The following is a 20873-nucleotide window of genomic DNA, read 5'->3' on the forward strand; positions in this document are numbered from 1 at the left end:
TGTGCCATGATATCAGTGGATTAAGACTGAGAACCAAGATATGATAACGTATTGACATTGTGTGCCATGATATCAGTGGATTAAGACTGAGAACCAAGATATGATAACGTATTGACATTGTGTGCCATGATATCAGTGGATTAAGACTGAGAACCAAGATATGATAACGTATTGACATTGTGTGCCATGATATCAGTGGATTAAGACTGAGAACCAAGATATGATAACGTATTGACATTGTGTGCCATGATATCAGTGGATTAAGACTGAGAACCAAGATATGATAACGTATTGACATTGTGAAATGCATATCATCATAATGAAGCTAAATGGTTGCACACAGTTTTAAATTCAGTCATTAGTTTTGCCTATCTTCCAAGAGAACGTTTCAGCTATAATTCCTTGTTATTTGAGAAAAGATGAATTATAGCTCGACAATGCGTAGCTCACATGATAACCATGTATGTGAGTTTAGGAGCCTTGTTCTATTTTCACAACCCAGTGATCAGTGTTGTTATTTTCTTGTTATGTTAAAGATATTTCTTTCATTTTGTCAAAATTAGCATCCCTGTACCTGGTACACTTAAGAAGGAAAGGGAAAGAAGTAAATATGATTCTTGAATTACAATGAAAAATAGTTGTTGTTTTTTAAAATCACATACTTGTAAGAACAGGAATAGCCACTTCACCACCATGTAATCATAGATTCTAAATAATTAGAATATCATCATCAGACTTTGTGGCTGCTAATAACAATTATTATATTCAATACAGTTCATAGTATGTTTTTATGCAGGATATGTGAAACATCTCGCATACACCTCGTACATTTTCAGTGACATACTCCTATTCACTCTATTAGCTGGGCTCGATTTAAGAGATGTTATTCTACTTGCACCAGGTGCAACCTAAGATAAAAACCTAGTTGCAATGCAGTGTGTTAAAACATCAGATTTCAGTGCACATAAACATATTAAATAGCAACGTTTTGGTACCACAGCAATTATAAGTTTAGAAGAAAAATGAGCTGACATACTTATAATGTTAGATTTATTGTTGATTTGTTTCTCAAAAAATGACTTGCACCTGGTTCAAGGTTGACCAATAAGTAGGTTGCACTTAATATTGGGTTGGACCAGTGCAATTAACAAAGTTCTAAACTGAGCCCTGATTACATATAGTCTTTTACTTCCTACCCCTAAGGATGCAGTTATGCATATCATTTCACTACATCTGAGATGCAATGTGGTCCCTTTTAGACCCAGCTAATCTGGTAACATTGTCTGGTACTGCCTCATCTACCATCTCAGTCTCTGGCTGATAGTCACTTCCTTGGTCATCATAGCACTGGGATTCATGTGTCAGGATCAGGTTGTGTAGCACACATGTTGTGACCACAAGATCAGGTATACAGGTAGTGAGGTCCATATCTAAATACTTAAGCTTTCTGAATTTTCCCTTTAACAGTGCAAATGCCCTTTCAATAACAGATCTACAGGTGCTATGGACATGATTGTATCGCTTTTGGGAAGGAGTGAGATGACCGTTATCTCTGTATGGTGTTAAGAGGTATGTTTTGAGTGGGTACGCTGCATCCCCTAAGAGGTGTCCCTCCTTAACAATACCCTTTTCTTCAAGAATTTCAAAAACAGGGGACTCTTTGAAAACCCTAGCATCATGTACTGATCCTGGGTAACCAGCAAACACATCCACAAACATCATCTTTTCATCACAGACAGCTTGCACTTGGATGGAAGGCCGACCTATAAAGCAAAGAAAATGAAACTGGTTCATATTTATAAGCTTAGTTTGTTTCTTCAAACCTGCACTGCATGACATTTGAACAACTGTATTTGCTCTCTCCAAGGCCTGGGCCTCTATTCTACCACACTCTCATTACCCCTAGCATGTAATCACAAAGATGATAATGTGGAAACACCTGCATTAACACTGACTAGCAATTTCTTCAAAGCCTGGAGTGTTATCCAGGGTATACTACATATGATATAACCATACAAATTATTAAGCCAAGACCAGTACAAGATATGTGTGATGGCAACAATACAGAAAATTGCGTCTGAACATCTTGGAGAAATTGGGGTGTCTACTTTTGTGTGAATAATGCGAAGTTTTAGCTTCATGTAGTGCAGTGGTTCCATGTTTATGCTAGAAAATAGTCGGGTGAGCTAAAAAGATGTAAGTGATCTGTTGTCACCTACCCATATCTGGAGCCCCCTGTCTTGATATTGCATAAAACTAAACACACTCACTCACTGTTGTCATTTTCACACTACCTTTCCTATTGATATAGCTTCCTCCGTCATCCTTGCCCTTGATGTCAATATGGGTACCATCAATGCAGCTTCCTCCGTCATCCTTGCCCTTGATGTCAATATGGGTGCCATCAATGCAGCTTCCTCCGACATCCTTGCCCTTGATGTCAATATGGGTGCCATCAATGCAGCTTCCTCCGTCATCCTTGCCCTTGATGTCAATATGGGTACCATCAATGCAGCTTCCTCCGTCATCCTTGCCCTTGATGTCAATATGGGTACCATCAATGCAGCTTCCTCCGACATCCTTGCCCTTGATGTCAATATGGGTACCATCAATGCAGCCAAGAACCTGAGGAAATCCTGTCTTGTTCTCAAAAGTTGTCATGATTCTTTCAGCTTGCACTTCAGATGGCCCTGCTATGTAACGAGGACTGAGGTTGCAGACCGACTTACAGAACTCCATTACAATACGATGTCTTCCCCTGTCAATACCAAACTTATCTCCAACTTCTCTGTAAGATTCCCTGGTACAGAGGAACCATAAGGATGACAATACTTTACCTTCTAGAGACTGTGATACACATCTACTCATGGAGCTTGCTATTTCACCCATTAGAATCTGCAATAAAGATTTTCTATTTAATTTATATCAATTAATGCAGGTTAGACAATATTTATTTCAAGAGAAAAAAATTTTACTTGGATCACTTCCCTTCCTTTCAAGTTAACATTTCATCCGCTGCTCAAATGCAGACTCTACAAAAACATGATAAATCATATACTAATTATACTGGTCACTTAAAGAACACAAATCAATATTAACAGTTATCTCCAATCCATCTTTCCCAAAAATGAGTGGAAATTGATTTTGAAAAAAACATAGGCATGTGTTTATGAATAACTGTATAAAAAAATACAATTCTTTACACAAAATTACAGACCTTTGAAATCCAGCTGATTAGTGGAATGCACTGAAGTTGAAGTAATATGTCAAAGAATATATTTCACATTTATGTTAAGATGGATATGCAAACAAGAATACGACTGCTTAATAAACGATACATGCAGTGAGTAGGATTCTCGATATATGCCATTGACCGGAATCGAACCGATGTCTTAAGAACAATCTTTAAGACTGCCATTCAAAAGCTTCATTTGAGAATCATGTTAAATATAATTTCAACATCATAAATACAAACTGTGTTATAATAAATATTAATGGGTGAACTGAACCCATCACATTCACACTAGCTAATAAAATCATAAATTGTGTGAACCCATCACACTAGCTAATAAAATCATAAATTGTGTGAACCCATCACACTAGCTATTAAAATCATAAATTGTGTGAACCCATCACACTAGCTATCAAAATCATAAATTGTGTGAACCCATCACACTAGCTAATACAAGAATGTGTGCACAAACCACGAAAGGGCACTCACTGCATAAAGGATTATGAACTTGACAATCCTGCCTTTAGCCATCGGAGGGTGCAAAGCTCCAGGATTTATTCATATTGTGTTCATTTATTTCAGCATCTGTCTTGGGCTTAATTACAATTCTTGATAATCAAGTGAATGAAATAAAGTCACATCAGCTTTGTTTCAGCTCTATAGTGATGAGACCAAGTTCACACATGCATAAATCCATTATACACATGATATAATATAGGTAAATATGTGCTTGTTTCTGTGTTTTCACCTATCAGTAAGTGAAGTGGTATCGGTAAGGTGAAATTGAAATTGAAATGATTATATCCAAAAATACTGGAATTACTTAAAGACATGCATGCATGCACACATGAGGCAGCTTATGAATAACATGTACAACTTTCTGTGGCTATTTATGCTGTTGGCCTGCTTAGATACTGTGCCCCATTTTACAAGTCATTGTGTTCTGTCCTCAAAGCCTAACCACCAGACAGGGAAACAGCAAGTGCCATAACTCAATATCTGTACTCGATATCAATTTTTTTTTTTTTTTAAACACAACTTTTCAGAATTAACTCTCCTTTACTCATTAAGGTGATCTTAGACCATTTTTAGAGTTTATTATGAAATGTGCTTATATTCCAGGATACCAATCAAATTGCCCTAGCTGCAAAATGCCCCAGCAAATTTGGTCAAAATGCCCTGGGTTTTTGGTCAAATTGCCCCAATGTATTGTAAATGATGACATATACCGTATGCCAGGAATGCATCGTTTTTGTAAACTTGATGTTATATCCTTTACATAAAAGTTATTAGGACATAATATTTCTGATAAAGGTTCCATTGGTTACCTCATAAGAGCAAAAGGAATATTCCTGTAGAGACACTGTAATACCAAATATTATGCATGGTATTAATGCTTTTTCAAAGAAGTACAATAATGAAATAAAATTTTGTGTAATCACACTAACACACAAGTATGGTATAACACTTATCAAACAATCTAGAGCTTTTGTTAATCTTGTTCCAAGGTGAGGATAAGAACTGGCTGTAGAAACCAACTGACATTCAATGCTATGTAATGACAAACAGACAGGCAGATAATGTAATCTGTGTTGGACCTAGGCATAAACATTTAGGAATCATCACGACTCCCTGGTGTCATGTGAGGGAGTCATGGACATGTTTTTGGCAGCTTCAGTTTGGGGCATTTTGTAGCTGGGGCAATTTGACTGGTACCGAAGCGATCAACCACTTATATCATAGAAATAAGTTACGGTTCCGTGAATATCTTGTTGTCAATTACAAATCTGATTGTGTTACCTCTACCGTTGTACGTGACATCCGGAAATGCATATGGAAGTCGTCCGGACTGTACCTGCTGACAGTCGATTGTACATACTCTCTCATGCGAGCGTGCTGCTTCTCTTGGAAGTGGGCAAAGGCTGCTAAGGTCATACTATGCTCAGCCTGCTCTGCATCATCAAAGTATTCCTCCATCGTCATTAAATTCGCTGGTTCGTCGTCGATGACCTCTTCGATGACATTTTTCATTAGGGCGAGTACCCCAAGCGGTACGCGCGCCGCCATTTTGAAAGAAAGCGGAAGCGCTTCGAACTGTTGTAAACCCCGGATGAGCGATTAATTTGCTAACTCTAAGCGATTCATGCCTTGCAACGCACCCGAGTGTTGACAGTAACGTTCAGCATTTGGAAAGAGATGGAAGTGGCAGTGTTTTCATTTATTGCAAGAAAGATGATCTGTCGTGACAGCGGAATATACTTGACTGAATGTTAAATATGAACCCTTCAGAATAGAAACATAATATTTTGTAAATTATCGGGGGACAATTCTGTGTAACAACTCGTCAATGACAGTTGTTGTTTTTCTACCAGCAAGTTCGAAGGTTTGACTGCCTCTTCCCGGCAGGCGACAAAGGAATGACGGTGGCGGAGGTGTCTTGTGTATTCTCGCTGTTCAAGTGTGACTTACTTTTTGACGATGCAATTTGCCTCGACCTTATCTTGCAAGCACCAGGAATATTTTTTTGATGGATTACGAACGGATGATTGCGATTTTTTCTGTGCCTATATCAGCTGATTTAAGCAAATGCCTACAAATGGTAACAACGTGTTGATTTTCGCTTCGCTTGCGACTGAATTGAGAAATTTCTTCATAAAAGTGTTGCACCTGTGATGCCAATTCTTGATACAGGAAGTGTTTCCAACCTATTGGATATCTAATGCTGTGTGAGTCATTCTAAATGGCCGGAAACAAAAATACCCCTTATGAGGTAGCAAACAGTATTTAAAATTTTGTTGTTATTTAGTTATAAACATTGTATGTACTTTTTGTAAGTTAAAAAATGTGTGTTTATGACTAAGTTTATGCATTGCAATTAGTTTGATTACAATAAATATACAACAAATTCTATAACATATATTTTTGGATTATCTGATAAATGAGAGGAAACATTTTACAAGATCATTTTTTCGAGACAAATATGTTTTTGTTGATTTTTATTTGTTTAATATCTACCTGAGATTGAAAAAAAATACGAACTACCTAGTGTGTTTGTTGTAAAACTGCTCTGGCTTACTACGGAAATAGTTTGTTTTGGATATGTAGTGTACGAGGGAAAACAATATGTATTTGTGTTTGTTTTGGAGAAATTACAGTACAATTTGAGTGTAGATTTACACTGTAAGCTATTTTATTGAGATGGCTCTGATGGCAGGCCTCGTTTTAGAATTGTAAACAAAATAATTTAGGTAATAATGGTTATAAGTTGTTGTTTTTTCAATAATAATTCTGGTGGTTGTTTGTATTTTGTAATAAGCTGTACTGTCCCTACCCAAGCACAATATTTCAACTCCGATATTTTGTTGGTGCTATGTTTCTGTGATAAGAAATGTGATCGGAAATGAGAAACTGTATGTGATGTGTATTTCCCAAAGAATGTGTTAATTACATTAAAGGTCACATGCAACCAAAAAATCAAACATAATTAAAACACAATTATCACTTATTCATGACATATAATATACATTGCTGGTTACGAAAAAATATAAAAACAAAATTATAAGCGTACAATCGCAAATCGAAAGTGCAAAATTGTGTACTTCGGTTTACTTCCCAAGAAACGAAGCAGCCGGGATACCGAACCCAGTCAGAGCGGGTGGGTGTGCACTCAAGTGTAACGGCTGGTTCATTTACAGATGCCTTCACGGCTAATTGTTGTGTATATATAGAGAGAGATGTTGGGTTTTGTAAATACATGCTCATTTTTTGTGTATAACATTTTGCAATCAACAGACATCATAACATGTCATGTGTTCAAGTATCACACCTGCCTGTCTGTGTAATTACATAATGTGACAGAGACCGAACTCGGGCCATAAATCAATGCATTTTGTTTATGGTGTATAGCCTGATTGGTGTTAAGTTCAAATCGCTTGTGGTCAGTGATAGCAGCTGTGTATTGAATATTGTCATTAGCAGACAGGCAGGCAGACACACAGGTGTCAATAAAACAAGACATTGAGTTTTGTCTGTGACAGCGACATATCTATATCACAGTTAGAAATTCTGTCAACGCTAAATGATGACATTGCTTTTAAGTATCGAACTGAGAAAGTTTCTCGGTAAGAAGAACGTGTGGTGAAATAGACAAATGAAATTATATAAACAGTTAATTTACTGTCATAACATATAAAAGGCTCGCGCCTGTGAGATATCAGCAAAACATTAGAAAAATAGCTCACACCAAAGCCTTCACCGAGTATTCACCCGACAACCCGCTTCCAAGCTGCGCGAACCTATTTACTTGCGCACGTGCTATGAGCGCAGCCCAGCTGTTGAAAACCGTTTTCCCCAGAAAAGTCTGGGGAAAATTAGTGAAACGTTTGAACTCAGATTTCGCGCGGTTTTTTTCATCGGGTTATTTTTCAATTTATAAGTTGAATTTGCATTTTTGACGATTTGCTTCGGTATGTCCATACCGAAAGGTATCAGAATCTGCAAAGTTGTGTTTTACGTTGCATGTGACCTTTAACCAATATATATTATATCATGCAGACAGCATTTTCATTGGATTATTAACTTCCACAAAGATAAATGTGAAATGGAATATTCTGGACTAAGTTCACCTGAACTGTGTACGTTGATGAATATGAACTTGATTTCAGTGTAAGTGAATTCTGTAAAGTATGAAAGATATACATAGAATACACTGCCGATTTCATATTTTGTGAGCACTGGGTAAAGGCTTTGTGTTTTTGTTCAGTTTTCATGTTGGCTAACATACCGTACTTGTGTGCATGAAATTTCTGGTCTGGACAGAAGCACTTGCTTTGAATTCGTGGATGATGTAATATCAATAAGCTGATGTTTGTTGTGGTGGTTTGATGAATATACCATTTCAGTTTCTAAATGGTATGTTTGTTTGTTACTGATATGATTTGTAAAATCACGATAGAATATGACTGAAGAATTAATATGACAATTTGTAAAATTTCAAACGAGGGGTACAAGGCACTTGAGATCAAACTGCTGACCCGTTAGTATATCAGGCAAGCAGTTTCCGAATGTTTGTATTGTGACGTGCGTTTTTTATGGTTTTGTTTGTTTGTTGTTTTTTGGGGGCGTAACATTAGAAATACACAGTTTTGCAATTTACATACTGCTCTGTGTGGGAATGGAATATCTTAAAATGAGGAAGGTGTATAAAGGGATATTAGCTTGTTAAATTAAGCTTGTTTTTTTTTTTAAATATTGGTTCACAAGATCTTTAAAAATAATTAATTGAAGATCTGCTGTTGGCTATTAATATTTCTACGGTGAATGGCAGGGCTGGTTATAAACCAATTCGAGTAAAAATGGTAGTAAGTTGTTTTGTCAAGAGTTGTTTTCGCTATGTGATAAATTACATCATTTTTTTCAATTTGTAATTGGTTGTTTCCATACCCAAGTACATTATATCATTGGCAATTATTTTTGTTGCTTGATTTTGTGAGGGATGTGGGAAGAAGTTCCGGACGCGGCAACACATCAGATCGCATCTGAAGAACCATGTCAGCGGTACCGCATACCACCAGGAGGCCGCTGGTAACAGGGAATACCGTGATCCCGGGGATGTCCTCCCACCCAGGCCGGCAGGAACGATGAAGTCATCCGGTACTCTACCAGCGGATCGTTTACAAGCCCGACAGCGTGCACAAGAGGAAAGGAGATGCTGGCCACACCGGAGATGTTCTCGGGAGGAGCAGTTCATAGAGGAAATGAACTATTTGCTAACTTCAGACACTGACTGAACTGATGGACTCTTATTGTAAATGTGTCTATTTGGTTGTGTTAATTATTATGTTTTCCACAGAAATATTGTTTATAGTTGAGTTTTTGTATATTAAGTTACTTTGTATATTTAGTTCAGTATTACAGGGGATTTAGATTTAGAATTAAAGGGACAAAGTAAAGTTTTACTTTGATCTAGGAGGGGAGGAATGTAACGGGGAGCACGTGTTTCGTTTCGTGCAGACATTTTACTTCTGGGTGTTGGTCGTTAACTTGCGTTAGTAACTGTACATTTCGTTAGTCGTGGGTGCAGGAAATGTATTTCCTGCGAGGTTTGGGTTTCATACTTTGAATCTGTTCCGTCAGTGGTTGAATTGTTTTCGCCACCATTTTCTGTTGCAGTCAGGTTGTTTGGTATGAGCAATTTTGATTAGTGGTGGGCAGATTGGCTGACCAATCGTGTCGAGGTTGTTACGTAAGACGTAGGGCAGCTGCAGGGTATTTAAGCGCGTAACACAAATTGTTCAGTGTCTGTATGATCGGCGACCGGTCACAGGTGAGGTTATCCACCGCAATAAGTCCCGTGATGGGACAGTGTGTCCCGACTCCACTCCCTGTTAGGTTTTAGTTTATTTTCCAGCCAATAAAGAGACATTGAATAGAAATGTTGTATATTTTGGGGTAAATTTGTTAGTGGGGACGGCCGGATGGATTTCAGGGTAATGGAACATGCCAGTCAGTAGGAATTTCGTATATTAGAGTAGGTGCAGTAAGCTGTTGTTGGATTTAGTGCTATTTTAAGAGGGCGGTTTATGGGTAGTTGAGAGGGTTGGGGGAAAGTAGGTTAGGTTATTAATAAAATATTTTAAGTAATTGTGTTTGTATATCTTTTGTTCTCAGGAATTTGTTAGATTTAACTTTGTTTATGTTATTAATAAATTATGTCTTTATTTGAGAAATTTGTTGTTTTTTTAATTGCTCCTCTGCATCCACGAACTGGGAACGGGACGGCTTTGATTCAGAACACACAAAACACAACGCAAAGCATCATGGTCATATGTCGCTAAGGCCGTTCCCGTTACAATTTATAGCTTTTGCTGGTGAAGTGTTATGCTCATTGTTCTCTGGGATGTGACTTTGTATATTTCCAGCTTATAAACGTGGTGGAAAATAATTACCACTTTTGTTACCTTCTGATGAAATGTTTTCAAGATTTTACAAATGAAATGTGTTAATTAACAGGGCGATATTTTCATTTGATTGTATATTTCAACAAAGGTTAAATAACAAATTGAAATTTCAGGGCTAAATTTGAACTGTTAGTTAATTTAAACTCATTATAAGTGAAGTACGGACATATAGATCTACATGGAAAACATTGCTGACTTCAACATTAGGAAGCTCAGCGGGGCCTGTTGTGTTGGTGTAAGTTGCTGCGAAAACATTGTTGCGTTTGTGCGTAGTGAAACGGTCATAAGTAAGACGCATACTTTCCCTATCCAAATTGATTACTTTTCAAGGATGGATTGTACAGTGGAATTCCAGAATTTTACGTAGATAATCTAGTTATGGTACAAACAAATATTATTGAAGACTATACTCCCAACTATCTAAGAAGAATATTCACAAGAACTAAAATTTTGTTTCATATGTTGTCTTGGTGACCAATGGGTACATTTTATATATATTTTTTTAATTTCAACTATTGGTGTTGGCTGAGAGACGTTCGTTGATTCCCAACCACAGTGAATTTGTGGTTTGGACATATGCTTCTGCTTTGAAGGCGCGAGTTGACGTGGATGATGTGACAACAGCTGAAGCATATGGGTGCAATACAGAGAACTTTTCACAATATCAGTATCATAGTTTACCGCTTCTAAACTTGTGTTGTCATAACAATGTCGGCCATTTTTGCTGTTACTAAGAAGGGAGACAACTCAGAATATGTTTATAATACAACTGATGTTGTATATAAGAAATATCAGCACATTATTGAGGTACATTTTCAAGTCATTTTTCCGCCCAAGGTACATTTCAGTCGGGATATTTTCCTCAGCATAACAGGAACCTATCAATAAGTTTAACCCCTTGATGCCGAGGGTTTTTTTCAGGCGCACATTTTCATACGGTTTGAAAAGTTAACCTTGTGCGAGAATTGCGCACGCATGGTCCTGGATCTACGTACGGCTATAAAATTACAGAAATGTAGATTATTAAATTCCCTATCCGTTGGTATAAATATAAGTGCAACTACCTCGGCGGTTTGAGAAATAGACACTGCTAAATGTTGTCCAAAGTTTGTTATGCGTTAAAAAACATTTTCGACAAGCGCAGTCTTTCAAGCACAGCGTTCGTTTTCACACCCAATATGTTTCGTCTCATTGTATCTAGACAGTTGGTATTGGTGATACAGACCGGTTGCAATTTGATTCTAAAATGTATGGGGAATTCAGTGATGCATTTTTCGAAGCTGAATATGAAATATACGTGATGTAATAGGCGTCTCAATACCGGCCTTCGCGAAACGTGATTTTGTAAACACGATCCAATATGGCGGAAAGCGGTCTACGGCGTTCGTGCAAGTGCATTTTCGAAAACATCGCAACCGATTCTAGATTCATCGGCAACGTTTCAGAATTATGATTAGCGATTTCATGTAAAACTGACATCAGTGATCATGAATATGTTATTTTTTAAATTCAATACTCCCAGTAATTATCCGATTTTCACATTTCAAAACATACAGCAAATAACGCTGTGAATCGCGATTTCGTACTGTGTCAAAAATGGCGACATTTTCGATGAAGCCTATTTTGAAAGGTTTGTCTAAAATAATAGTGGATGGTATCAAGAAACAGGTAATTTCCCGCAGAATTCGAAATTGTGAAGTGTACTTGTGTGCATGGGATATTTTTACTTTTATTGGACTTGAAATTGAGGGTTGAAGGGGAAGGACATATATGTCCCTGTGGCATCCAGGGGGTTAAGACACAATTTTGCTTGTGATACGAAATGTGCGGGTGAGCTTACTTTCATGTGGATTTCTACTGGACTGTAATGTAATGATCAGTACCTCGATGATTCCAAGCTGGAAGTTTGAGCACGGCTTTTGTTGACTGACGGAAGGACTGATACTTGGTACGTATGCATAGTTCCGATGCTGAATCAATTAACCAATCAGCACGCTCCGCGCCTTTACTGCTGCTGAGCTTGTCGCTAAGGCGCCATTTGGTCTCCCAAGCTTTTGCGTATCTAAGGACATAGGTGTCAGCGAGTGTTTTGGAAATGGTGCAGCGCTGCGCTTGGGGTACTTGCAATTCGGACGAAAGGTACCCAGATAGAATCATTAATGTCCATTTCCTGCCATTTCCCAAACCGAAAGCCCAGTTTGAGAAGTGCTCGCCGTGGAGTAGAGCGTGTGGCCGACCCCACGGACAACTGAATGTCGGCAACATAAACAAACACAAGTTCGTCTACTCCAAGGTATGACTGAGTGTAGAGTAGGTATAAACTGGTCTTTCTAGCATATGACTGTATTTATATCGATATATCTTCGGATTATATGTTTACGGACGCAATATATTGTCGCACGGCAATAGACTACAGAATACGGATACCTTCCGCCATCTTTGAAAGCTTATTTTAGAACTGCGCACAAAATGTGCGCAACTGAGTTCCTTAGAAACGGCGTTTTGTTTATGTTGCATACTCAACATTACGAGCATTAGGGGTTAGGATTAGGGTTTAGGGTTAGATTAGACATTAGATATGATTCTTACCTTCACAGAACGAAATCGTCAACACTGTCGTCAGCATCGGGTTGCAGGGGAGCGAAGGGGGTCTCACATGCACAATTTCATCATCTCTGTCATGGGGGTTATATACACGACGGATAAGCTCCAAGAAAGCTATAAACATGTCCTCCCTGTTACTCAAGTACTTCCTTCTTACACACAATTCTTCAAAATATGACAAATACAACCCCTGAGTAGTGCCGGATCGTGGAAGAGATCTTTTCTAGGCACCCCAAGAGGACTCAATGGTGTTAGTATGTGCTCCTGTCTCGGGGTCCTTGAAATGGATCGTGTGATTCACTTTCAAGTGGAGAAAGTCTTCATGCTTCAAGCAGTCATAGGCTTTCCAGCAATCGCTTATTATTGTGGTGCCTGGTTTGATGTATTTCTTTATTATCGGAATTAGTGTCTCAGAGTCACGCTTGTCCACACATGCAAAAAAAAAGTCTTTGGATTCCCGATCGATTCCCCCGAAAACCCACTGACCCTCAACCCTTTTTCCCCGATTAAATTTTCTTTTTCCAAACTTTGATTCGTCAATCTCCACTATTCTTCCCTCCCCACCGATCCTATCACTGTCAGAATCTGCAACAACAACACACACTTCGCGACAAAAGTGGTACCAGTCTACAGAAGTGTTGCAAGACGAAATGTCTACTTCCCGACGTACGAAATCTTGAGACAACTTGAAAATCCAACAATATGTGAGCAAATAATTTTGCCACAATATAATTTGCTGTTTTCAAACCACGAATTGTGGCGAATAGAAAGCTTTTTGCCACACGATTTCTTGGTACATTTCCAACACATATTGTCTTTGCTGTAGCTTTTATCTTTACACAAATAAAATTTCCCAATACAACATTTACCGCATGTTTTCCCGTCCCAGTTTCCAAAACGTCCCTTGTTTCTTAAAAATCGATGAAGTTCTACTTTGTCTTCCGATAATTTGAATACGTCCCACAATCGCATCTTCTGAACGCCGAGTAGTAGTTGTAGACTTCCAAATATGGCCGTTACTAGGCTATTACGTAGACACAAACTGACCAATCACTGAACACTTACCTTTCAGAAATTTCCCACGCTCATTCGCTCCAACTCCCAGAATTCTGGTCCTTTTTTTTTTCAAAGACGCATATATTTTTTATATTTCTACTAACCAGAAGTCGTCTCGATCAATCCGACTTTAATGGTTATTTTTCATTTTAATGCTCGGTTATTGTTTCGAATTTTATAGCTCGTGCTTCTAAGACAATTAATTCCTGGGAGGGAACGTAATATATTGATGAATGTTGTCACTCTGGTTTACAATAACGCATTTTAATGCACTTACCCAGCCTTGCAAAAAACAGTAGGAATCGACAAATGTTTGTGATCGTATATCTATCTACAGCTGCAGTTTGTGCGCCTCTTCGCGCTTCGATAGCGATCATCAACATTTCGCGTACACGAAAACGGCCTGAGTATGACTGAAAACTTTTATGTCGTGCACATGCCCTTCTAGAAAATAATTTAAACCCCTTACTTGTGCCCTTTTTGATATTCTGTGATGTTCTGGATGGAAATGTAAGGAGATATTGTCGGGCATTGACCTGAGACAGTCGTCTCCCGGATGACATTCAGGTATTTTGATAGCTCAGCATCGCAAACCTTGGGGGACATAGCAACAGTAACCAATGTAGGCGTGGCTTCGTAGCGTCGGTCGGAACTATGCATATGTTGATGGATTATCAAACATAATATGTTTGTAACTGTCAATTTTTCTGTACATTTATTCCATCAGTTATGACCATATATACAAACATAAATGGCATGATAGTAAAGAGGTAAAGCATGTGATCCCTTGTACAGTTTGATTTAGTTGGTGAAATATATATTCAGTATCTGAAGGTTGCACTAATTTGAAAATTGTGCCACAAATTTTAGGTTGTGTTTTGCAAAAGTGACAATTTTTATTATGACCCAAATAGCCATTAATAACTGAACTTTGTAGCTTTATAGAGCTTTCGAATGAAAGCTGGAACATTATAACTGATAGATGGATGCATAATTACTGGAACTGATTACTGGTGTGGATCTTAGTGTGGCTGTGTTGCGTTGTGCTCATTTTCTTTCATTTGAAGGTTCTTCCTGCCAGGCAGCTGGAAGATAGGGGTCACAGTACAAGCGTGGTGATCACAGTTATCATGGAGCTGAGGCCAGGCAGCTGGAAGATAGGGGTCACAGTACAAGCGTGGTGATTACAGTTATCATGGAGCTGAGGCCAGGTAGCTGGAAGATAGGGGTCACAGTACAAGCGTGGTGATGACTGTGATCATGGAGCTGAGGCCAGGCAGCTGGAAGATAGGGGTCACAGTACAAGCGTGGTGATTACAGTTATCATGGAGCTGAGGCCAGGCAGCTGGAAGATAGGGGTCACAGTACAAGCGTGGTGATTACAGTTATCATGGAGCTGAGGCCAGGCAGCTGGAAGATAGGGGTCACAGTACAAGCGTGGTGATTACAGTTATCATGGAGCTGAGGTCAGGCAGCTGGAAGATAGGGGTACAAGCGTGGTGACAAGTTATCATGAGCTGAGATCAGGCAGCTGGAACAGGGTATCAATGGAGTTATCATGGAGCTGAGGCAGGCAGCTGGAAGATAGGGTCACAGTACAAGCGTGGTGATCACAGTTATCATGGAGCTGAGGCCAGGCAGCTGGAAGATAGGGGTCACAGTACAAGCGTGGTGATTACAGTTATCATGGAGCTGAGGCCAGGCAGCTGGAAGATAGGGGTCACAGTACAAGCGTGGTGATTACAGTTATCATGGAGCTGAGGCCAGGCAGCTGGAAGATAGGGGTCACAGTACAAGCGTGGTGATCACAGTTATCATGGAGCTGAGGTCAGGCAGCTGGAAGATAGGGGTCACAATACAAGCGTGGTGATTACTGTTAGCATGGAGCTGAGGTCTACATGCTATGAGTGAGTTATTGAGTATTGTTTTGTGTAGTATTAAAGCAAACTAATAGTGGCAGAAAACAAATGGACTCTAACGTTAAACCAGGGTGGGGAATAGAACAGGAACTTAAGCTCCACGAGGGATGATTTAGGGTTTGTAACGCTATGTAACACCCTATATTTAATGGTATTATTTATCCCTTACTGGTATTTTATACCATCACTAATTACCAGTTCAGTAGCTCAAGTTGTAGAAATGCAATAGACACCGAATATAGGAATCAAACTTTTATTGCCAAAGTGGAACACTCCAAGCCTGGCCTGATAGTTGACAACCCTACACAGTATATAGTAACACCATGTAAACAAAAGATAATATTGATTGTTAATCATGTGTTGTTATATGAGTGTGAATTCTACAAATAACAGACTGAAACGTATTATGAGTGTGAAGACTTTATTTGACATGCAGATAGAACGAGGACAAAATGTGTCTCACTTTAATGTATTGCTTTGTGAAAGGACTGGGACCATTAACTGTAAAGTATTGCCCTGCCCACCAAGTGTTCACCCACAGTCTCAGGTAGACAGCCTGTACCCTGACCACCAAGTGTTCACCCACAGTCTCAGGTAGACAGCCTGTACCCTGACCCCAAGTGTTCACCCACAGTCTCAGGTAGACAGCCTGTACCCTGCATACCAAGCCTTCACCGCCCAGCCTGAGGTCAACAGCTTATACCCTGCCCACCAAGCGTTCAACCACAGTACCAGGTAGACAGCCTGTACCCTGCTCACCGAGTGTTCACCCACAGTCTCAGGTAGACAGACTGTACCCTGACCACCAAGTGTTCACCCACAGTCTCAGGTAGACAGCCTGTACCCTGACCACCAAGTGTTCACCCACAGTCTCAGGTAGACAGCCTGTACCCTGACCACCAAGTGTTCACCCACAGTCTCAGGTAGACAGCCTGTGACCACCAGCCTCACCCCTCACCCTGCCCACAGTGTTCACCCACAGTCTCAGGTAGACCCTGACCCTGCCCACCAAGTGTTCACCCACAGTCTCAGGTAGACAGCCTGTACCCTGACCACCAAGTGTTCACCCACAGTCTCAGGTAGACAGCCTGTACCCTGCCCACCAAGTGTTCACCCACAGTCTCAGGTAGACAGCCTGTACCCTGCCCACCAAGTGTTCACCCACAGTCTCTGGTAGACAGCTTGTACCCTGCCCACTAAGTGTTCACCCACAGCTTCAGGTAGACAGCCTTCATTTACTTCTCAACTAAAGTACAAAAACAAACAAGGGTGATTAAATTTATTTATACTACCTTGTGTGTGATCTCACTCTACCTCTAGTGTGTTTCAACTGTGTCTACCACAAATCTGACTCTACTCCCTGTGTGACCTTATATTATCATACATGTGGTGTTTAACAGCTACCGTTACATCTCCCGGAGAGCTACTCCTACTCCCTGTCTGACCTCACTGAATGTTGTGTTTCACTTGTGGCTTAGGTGTCTAACCACTACTGTTACATCTCCCGGAGAGCTACTCCTACTCCCTGTCTGACCTCACTGAATGTTGTGTTTCACTTGTGGCTTTTGGGTGTAAGTGTGATTTACGGGCTGTGAGTTTGCGAGTGTTTATTGTTTGACACAATAAAGTGGTGGAAATATACACCTTTTAAAACTTGTATCAGGACGTGGCATCAAACCTGGCCTTTGATTAGGGATGTTTTGAAGGTTTTAAAGAGCAAGCTTATTTCTATGGCTAGTAAGAGTGCAGTTATTTAACAAAGTAGAACACTCCAAGCATGACCTGATTGCTGACTATCCTACACTAACAGACTGTAGACTTACAAGGCAACACTGTTGGCAACATGCACCTGTATAAGGTACAAGAGGGATTCACTGTATTCCATATGCAGGTTGAGTGAAAAAACAAGCTGTGTTTTAAGTGCCCCACTTTGAAGTGTTGTGTTTGACGGCATCCATTAACTGTAAACAGATGTTGAGGTGGCAGACACATTATTCTGAGACAGCATGACTACATCATGGACCACACACAGCCTGGGAAAGGGGAAATGAGAACCTACATGAGCTGATATAACTAGCTGATGTTGTAACAATTTATTCAATGTAAAGACATTCTGAACACATTTGTTGTGCTTTGTTAAGTTGTGAGTGCGTAGATTTGATATGCAGTAACTTGTGGTATCAGGATTCACTTAATTATGTACATGCATAATGTACCAGTCAGGAACAATCCCGCCACAGACAGACATTGGCCTGACCATTCAATATCATTCCAGTCACAGATCCCTGATATGCCTTAGGTAGACAGCCTGCACTCTGACCACCAGGTGTTCGACCGGCACAGCCTTAGGTAGACAGCCTGCACCCTGACCACCAAGACTTCAATCCAGCCTTGCACCCTGAACACCAAGTCTCCGTCCACAGCCAAGGTAGTAGACATCTTGTAGGCTGGCCACCAAGTCTTCACCCACTGCCAAGGTAGTAGACATCTTGTAGGCTGGCCACCAAGTGTTCACCCACAGCCAAGGTAGTAGACATCTTGTAGGCTGGCCACCAAGTCTTCACCCACTGCCAAGGTAGACAACATTCATTCAGTTCATAGCTGAAGTAAATAGAAGTTTTATAGTATTGTGTTATGTTCCATTTATATGACTCGCTGTGATATAAGTAAATATAAGTATTCAAGAGTCTGTGCCATGTGCTTTAATGCAGGATTATGCTAGGATTCTTTTGCACTGTTTCGATACAGTGACTGACTGACTGACTGAGTTTGGTTTTACGCCGCTTTTAGCAATATTCCAGCAACATCACAGCGGGGGACACCAGAAATGGGCTTCACACATTGTACCCATGTGGCCGATACAGTGAACTAACAGTTTGATAAAGCATATAATATTATTATTCATAATATTCACGATGTGATGTTTCTTTCTTTCCTCGAAGACAACTGCTGTTACCAAATTCCAATATTTATAAATAGTGTGTTGTCTCCCCTTACACAAACATTGGAGTATTGCTGACAGCAGAGATGTAGCCTTAGGAATGTGCTGAGGAGACACGATGCTTTGTACAAATTGTTGCATTCCATCAAACATGTCATTGTAAAAGTCTGGAAGAATATTCCAGAAAAGATGTGTAATATCTGAGACACTGATGCAGTATACAATTATTTCTATGTTATCAAGAATAGAATAATTGGATGTTATAGGTGACCTCGATAGGTTAGCATAGGAGTACATTGGAGCAAGCTGACCTGTGAGGAGTTCAATATATGGAGCGTTTGAGACATTAAACAAGAAATTAAACATTTGTAACCAGAATTAAGTTTTGCTATGACATATCAGTGGTGTGTGACTTGCATTTAGCAAAACATTAGCCAAGGTTGTTTAATTTGCAGATTGCGTGGGGCAGCTGCTTCTAAGATAAATGGGAAAACAGAACTCTTTGTGGACATATGAAGACTAATGAATTTTTGTTATTGAATTAAAACATGTTCAAAATACCTGCTTGTTTTCATTCAATATAGTATTGATGCATTATCCTTTATTCGGCAGACAGGATAGACAATAAATGTAGCTCACATGCCACTTCACTGAGTAAATATAATATAAGATTTACTCTTTTACAAACTGTTATTTAGATCTGGAAAATGGTGAAACAGATTGTTGATCAGCTAAAATTAAGACATGATATGAGTGAGCAGATAATAAATACTAGACCACTCATTTCATCATTTTAAGTACAGAGACATTTTGATAAACCTTCGTATGTATTTCATGTGCACTGGAAGTGGTTAACATTGGACAGGAGTTGATTGACATGAGTTATTGTCATAGTTACTGGTCAAAGTGCTTCTTTCATCAGCGATATTGCTAGTCTTCCTTACAGGTCAAATACAGACAGTGATGAAGCTGATAAGCTGATAATTTGTTAATGTGGGTATGTTTTGGCTTTTCACAAGTTTGTTATCTTGATTACTGTTTGTGTACTTTCAGGTACCTTTAAACAGCGGCAAGAGAAGAAAGTAAGCATACACATAGTTTTAAGCATAGCTTTGAGTTGAGTGCTGATTAATGCCTCGGGCACCAGCAACCGAGAAAAAGATTATTGAAAATTAACAATAGTCTGCTAGCAAATAAGACCCAGTCTTTTGGATTTTTTAAGTAACCTAAAAGAATTGAAAAATTACAAATTATGTAAATGTTTGCTGCTCCAATAACATCCTTGTTCACTCCATGGGTCAGTGACTATGACTCTCCAATTTCTTTTTTCCATAAATATATCATTCAAACAAACTTACAAAAACTCTTAAATATGTTAACTTTTATGAAGATATTGTTTATTCCAACTGATATATTTCTTCAGTGTGATATTTCCAGAGCCCCTGTCGAAACAAATTACTTTCTCTTCCTATTCCCCATGTTGCATAAACATAATAACCATGTCAGTGATAAAATCATTTTTTCAGAACTCTGAACAAATAGACAAATGGATGTTAATTATCAAGCTTGGAAAGATAAGTATATGGCTAAACTCTCATTCCATACAGTAAAGTCGGAAAATATTAATGGATGTTTCATTTGGAACGGGTTTAAGTCAGGAAAGTCAAATAAGGAGTATGGAAGGATGAATATAAAATTACCAGGAGGGTCCAAATTTAAACAAATTCTTGTTCACCGGTTAGCTTATATGATTCATCATAATATGTTTTCTCTGCCAAAATATTTGGAGTGTTCACATTTGTGTGCAAATTCTTTTTGTATTAATGCCGATCACCTTAATTTAGAGAGCCACCATACAAATGTTAAGCGGAATGTATGTCATGTAAAAAATGATCTGTAGTGGCCATGGATCAGAACCAAATTGCACATTTGTTCAGGGCTGCTGAATTTGTATGAGTTTTAAAAGTTATTTAATTTACAGTTTTCATGGTGTAGTGATTTCTGAGATAATGCTTAAAAGTTAACTCACTGCACAGTGTGACATCTTTTATCATAACTTACTTTGAACATACATGTAACTGAAGTCATTTCTTTCTAAACTGTGTGGCTATGCGTTGAATGACGAGGTAGAAAATGGAAACAAACACACAGAAAACATTGCT

General features: G+C 39.1%; 1 protein-coding gene and 3 long non-coding RNA genes across 4 annotated transcripts; 2 read left to right on the forward strand and 2 right to left on the reverse strand.

Moving 5' to 3' along the window:
- Positions 1 to 1630: 1630 nt before the first annotated feature.
- Positions 1631 to 5282, reverse strand: LOC124268152. Its single transcript, XM_046703177.1, has 2 exons — positions 5033 to 5282; positions 1631 to 2895 (listed from the first exon to the last, which is right to left on the reverse strand). Exons 1-2 carry the CDS (start codon positions 5261 to 5263, stop codon positions 2257 to 2259), a joined length of 870 nt encoding a protein of 289 aa, XP_046559133.1. The 5' UTR covers positions 5264 to 5282; the 3' UTR covers positions 1631 to 2256.
- A 9228-nt stretch (positions 5283 to 14510) lies between these two features.
- LOC124268057 lies at positions 14511 to 16944 on the forward strand. Its single transcript, XR_006896189.1, has 5 exons — positions 14511 to 15317; positions 15484 to 15758; positions 16257 to 16364; positions 16506 to 16693; positions 16803 to 16944. It is a non-coding gene; the product is annotated as an uncharacterized LOC124268057 (long non-coding RNA).
- Positions 16945 to 17035: 91 nt separating this feature from the next.
- Positions 17036 to 18126, reverse strand: LOC124268065. The gene is made up of 2 exons (XR_006896195.1): positions 17305 to 18126; positions 17036 to 17215 (listed from the first exon to the last, which is right to left on the reverse strand). It is a non-coding gene; the product is annotated as an uncharacterized LOC124268065 (long non-coding RNA).
- On the forward strand, positions 18001 to 20863 carry LOC124268063. The gene is made up of 4 exons (XR_006896191.1): positions 18001 to 18069; positions 18120 to 18345; positions 19765 to 19793; positions 20238 to 20863. It is a non-coding gene; the product is annotated as an uncharacterized LOC124268063 (long non-coding RNA).
- Positions 20864 to 20873: the final 10 nt, after the last annotated feature.

Source organism: Haliotis rubra, unplaced genomic scaffold (genome assembly GCF_003918875.1).
Source record: "Haliotis rubra isolate DU_JTF1 unplaced genomic scaffold, ASM391887v1 Scf1008, whole genome shotgun sequence".
NCBI lineage: Eukaryota > Metazoa > Mollusca > Gastropoda > Lepetellida > Haliotidae > Haliotis > Haliotis rubra.

Excerpts from the sequence above, each read along its gene's own strand:
- LOC124268152 (XM_046703177.1), bottom strand. The coding sequence starts at position 5,263 with ATGAAAAATGTCATCGAAGAGGTCATCGACGACGAACCAGCGAATTTA. Across the intron at positions 2,896-5,032 it reads TGTCACGTACAACGGTAGAG|ATTCTAATGGGTGAAATAGC; the intron begins GTAACACAATCA and ends TCTTTATTGCAG.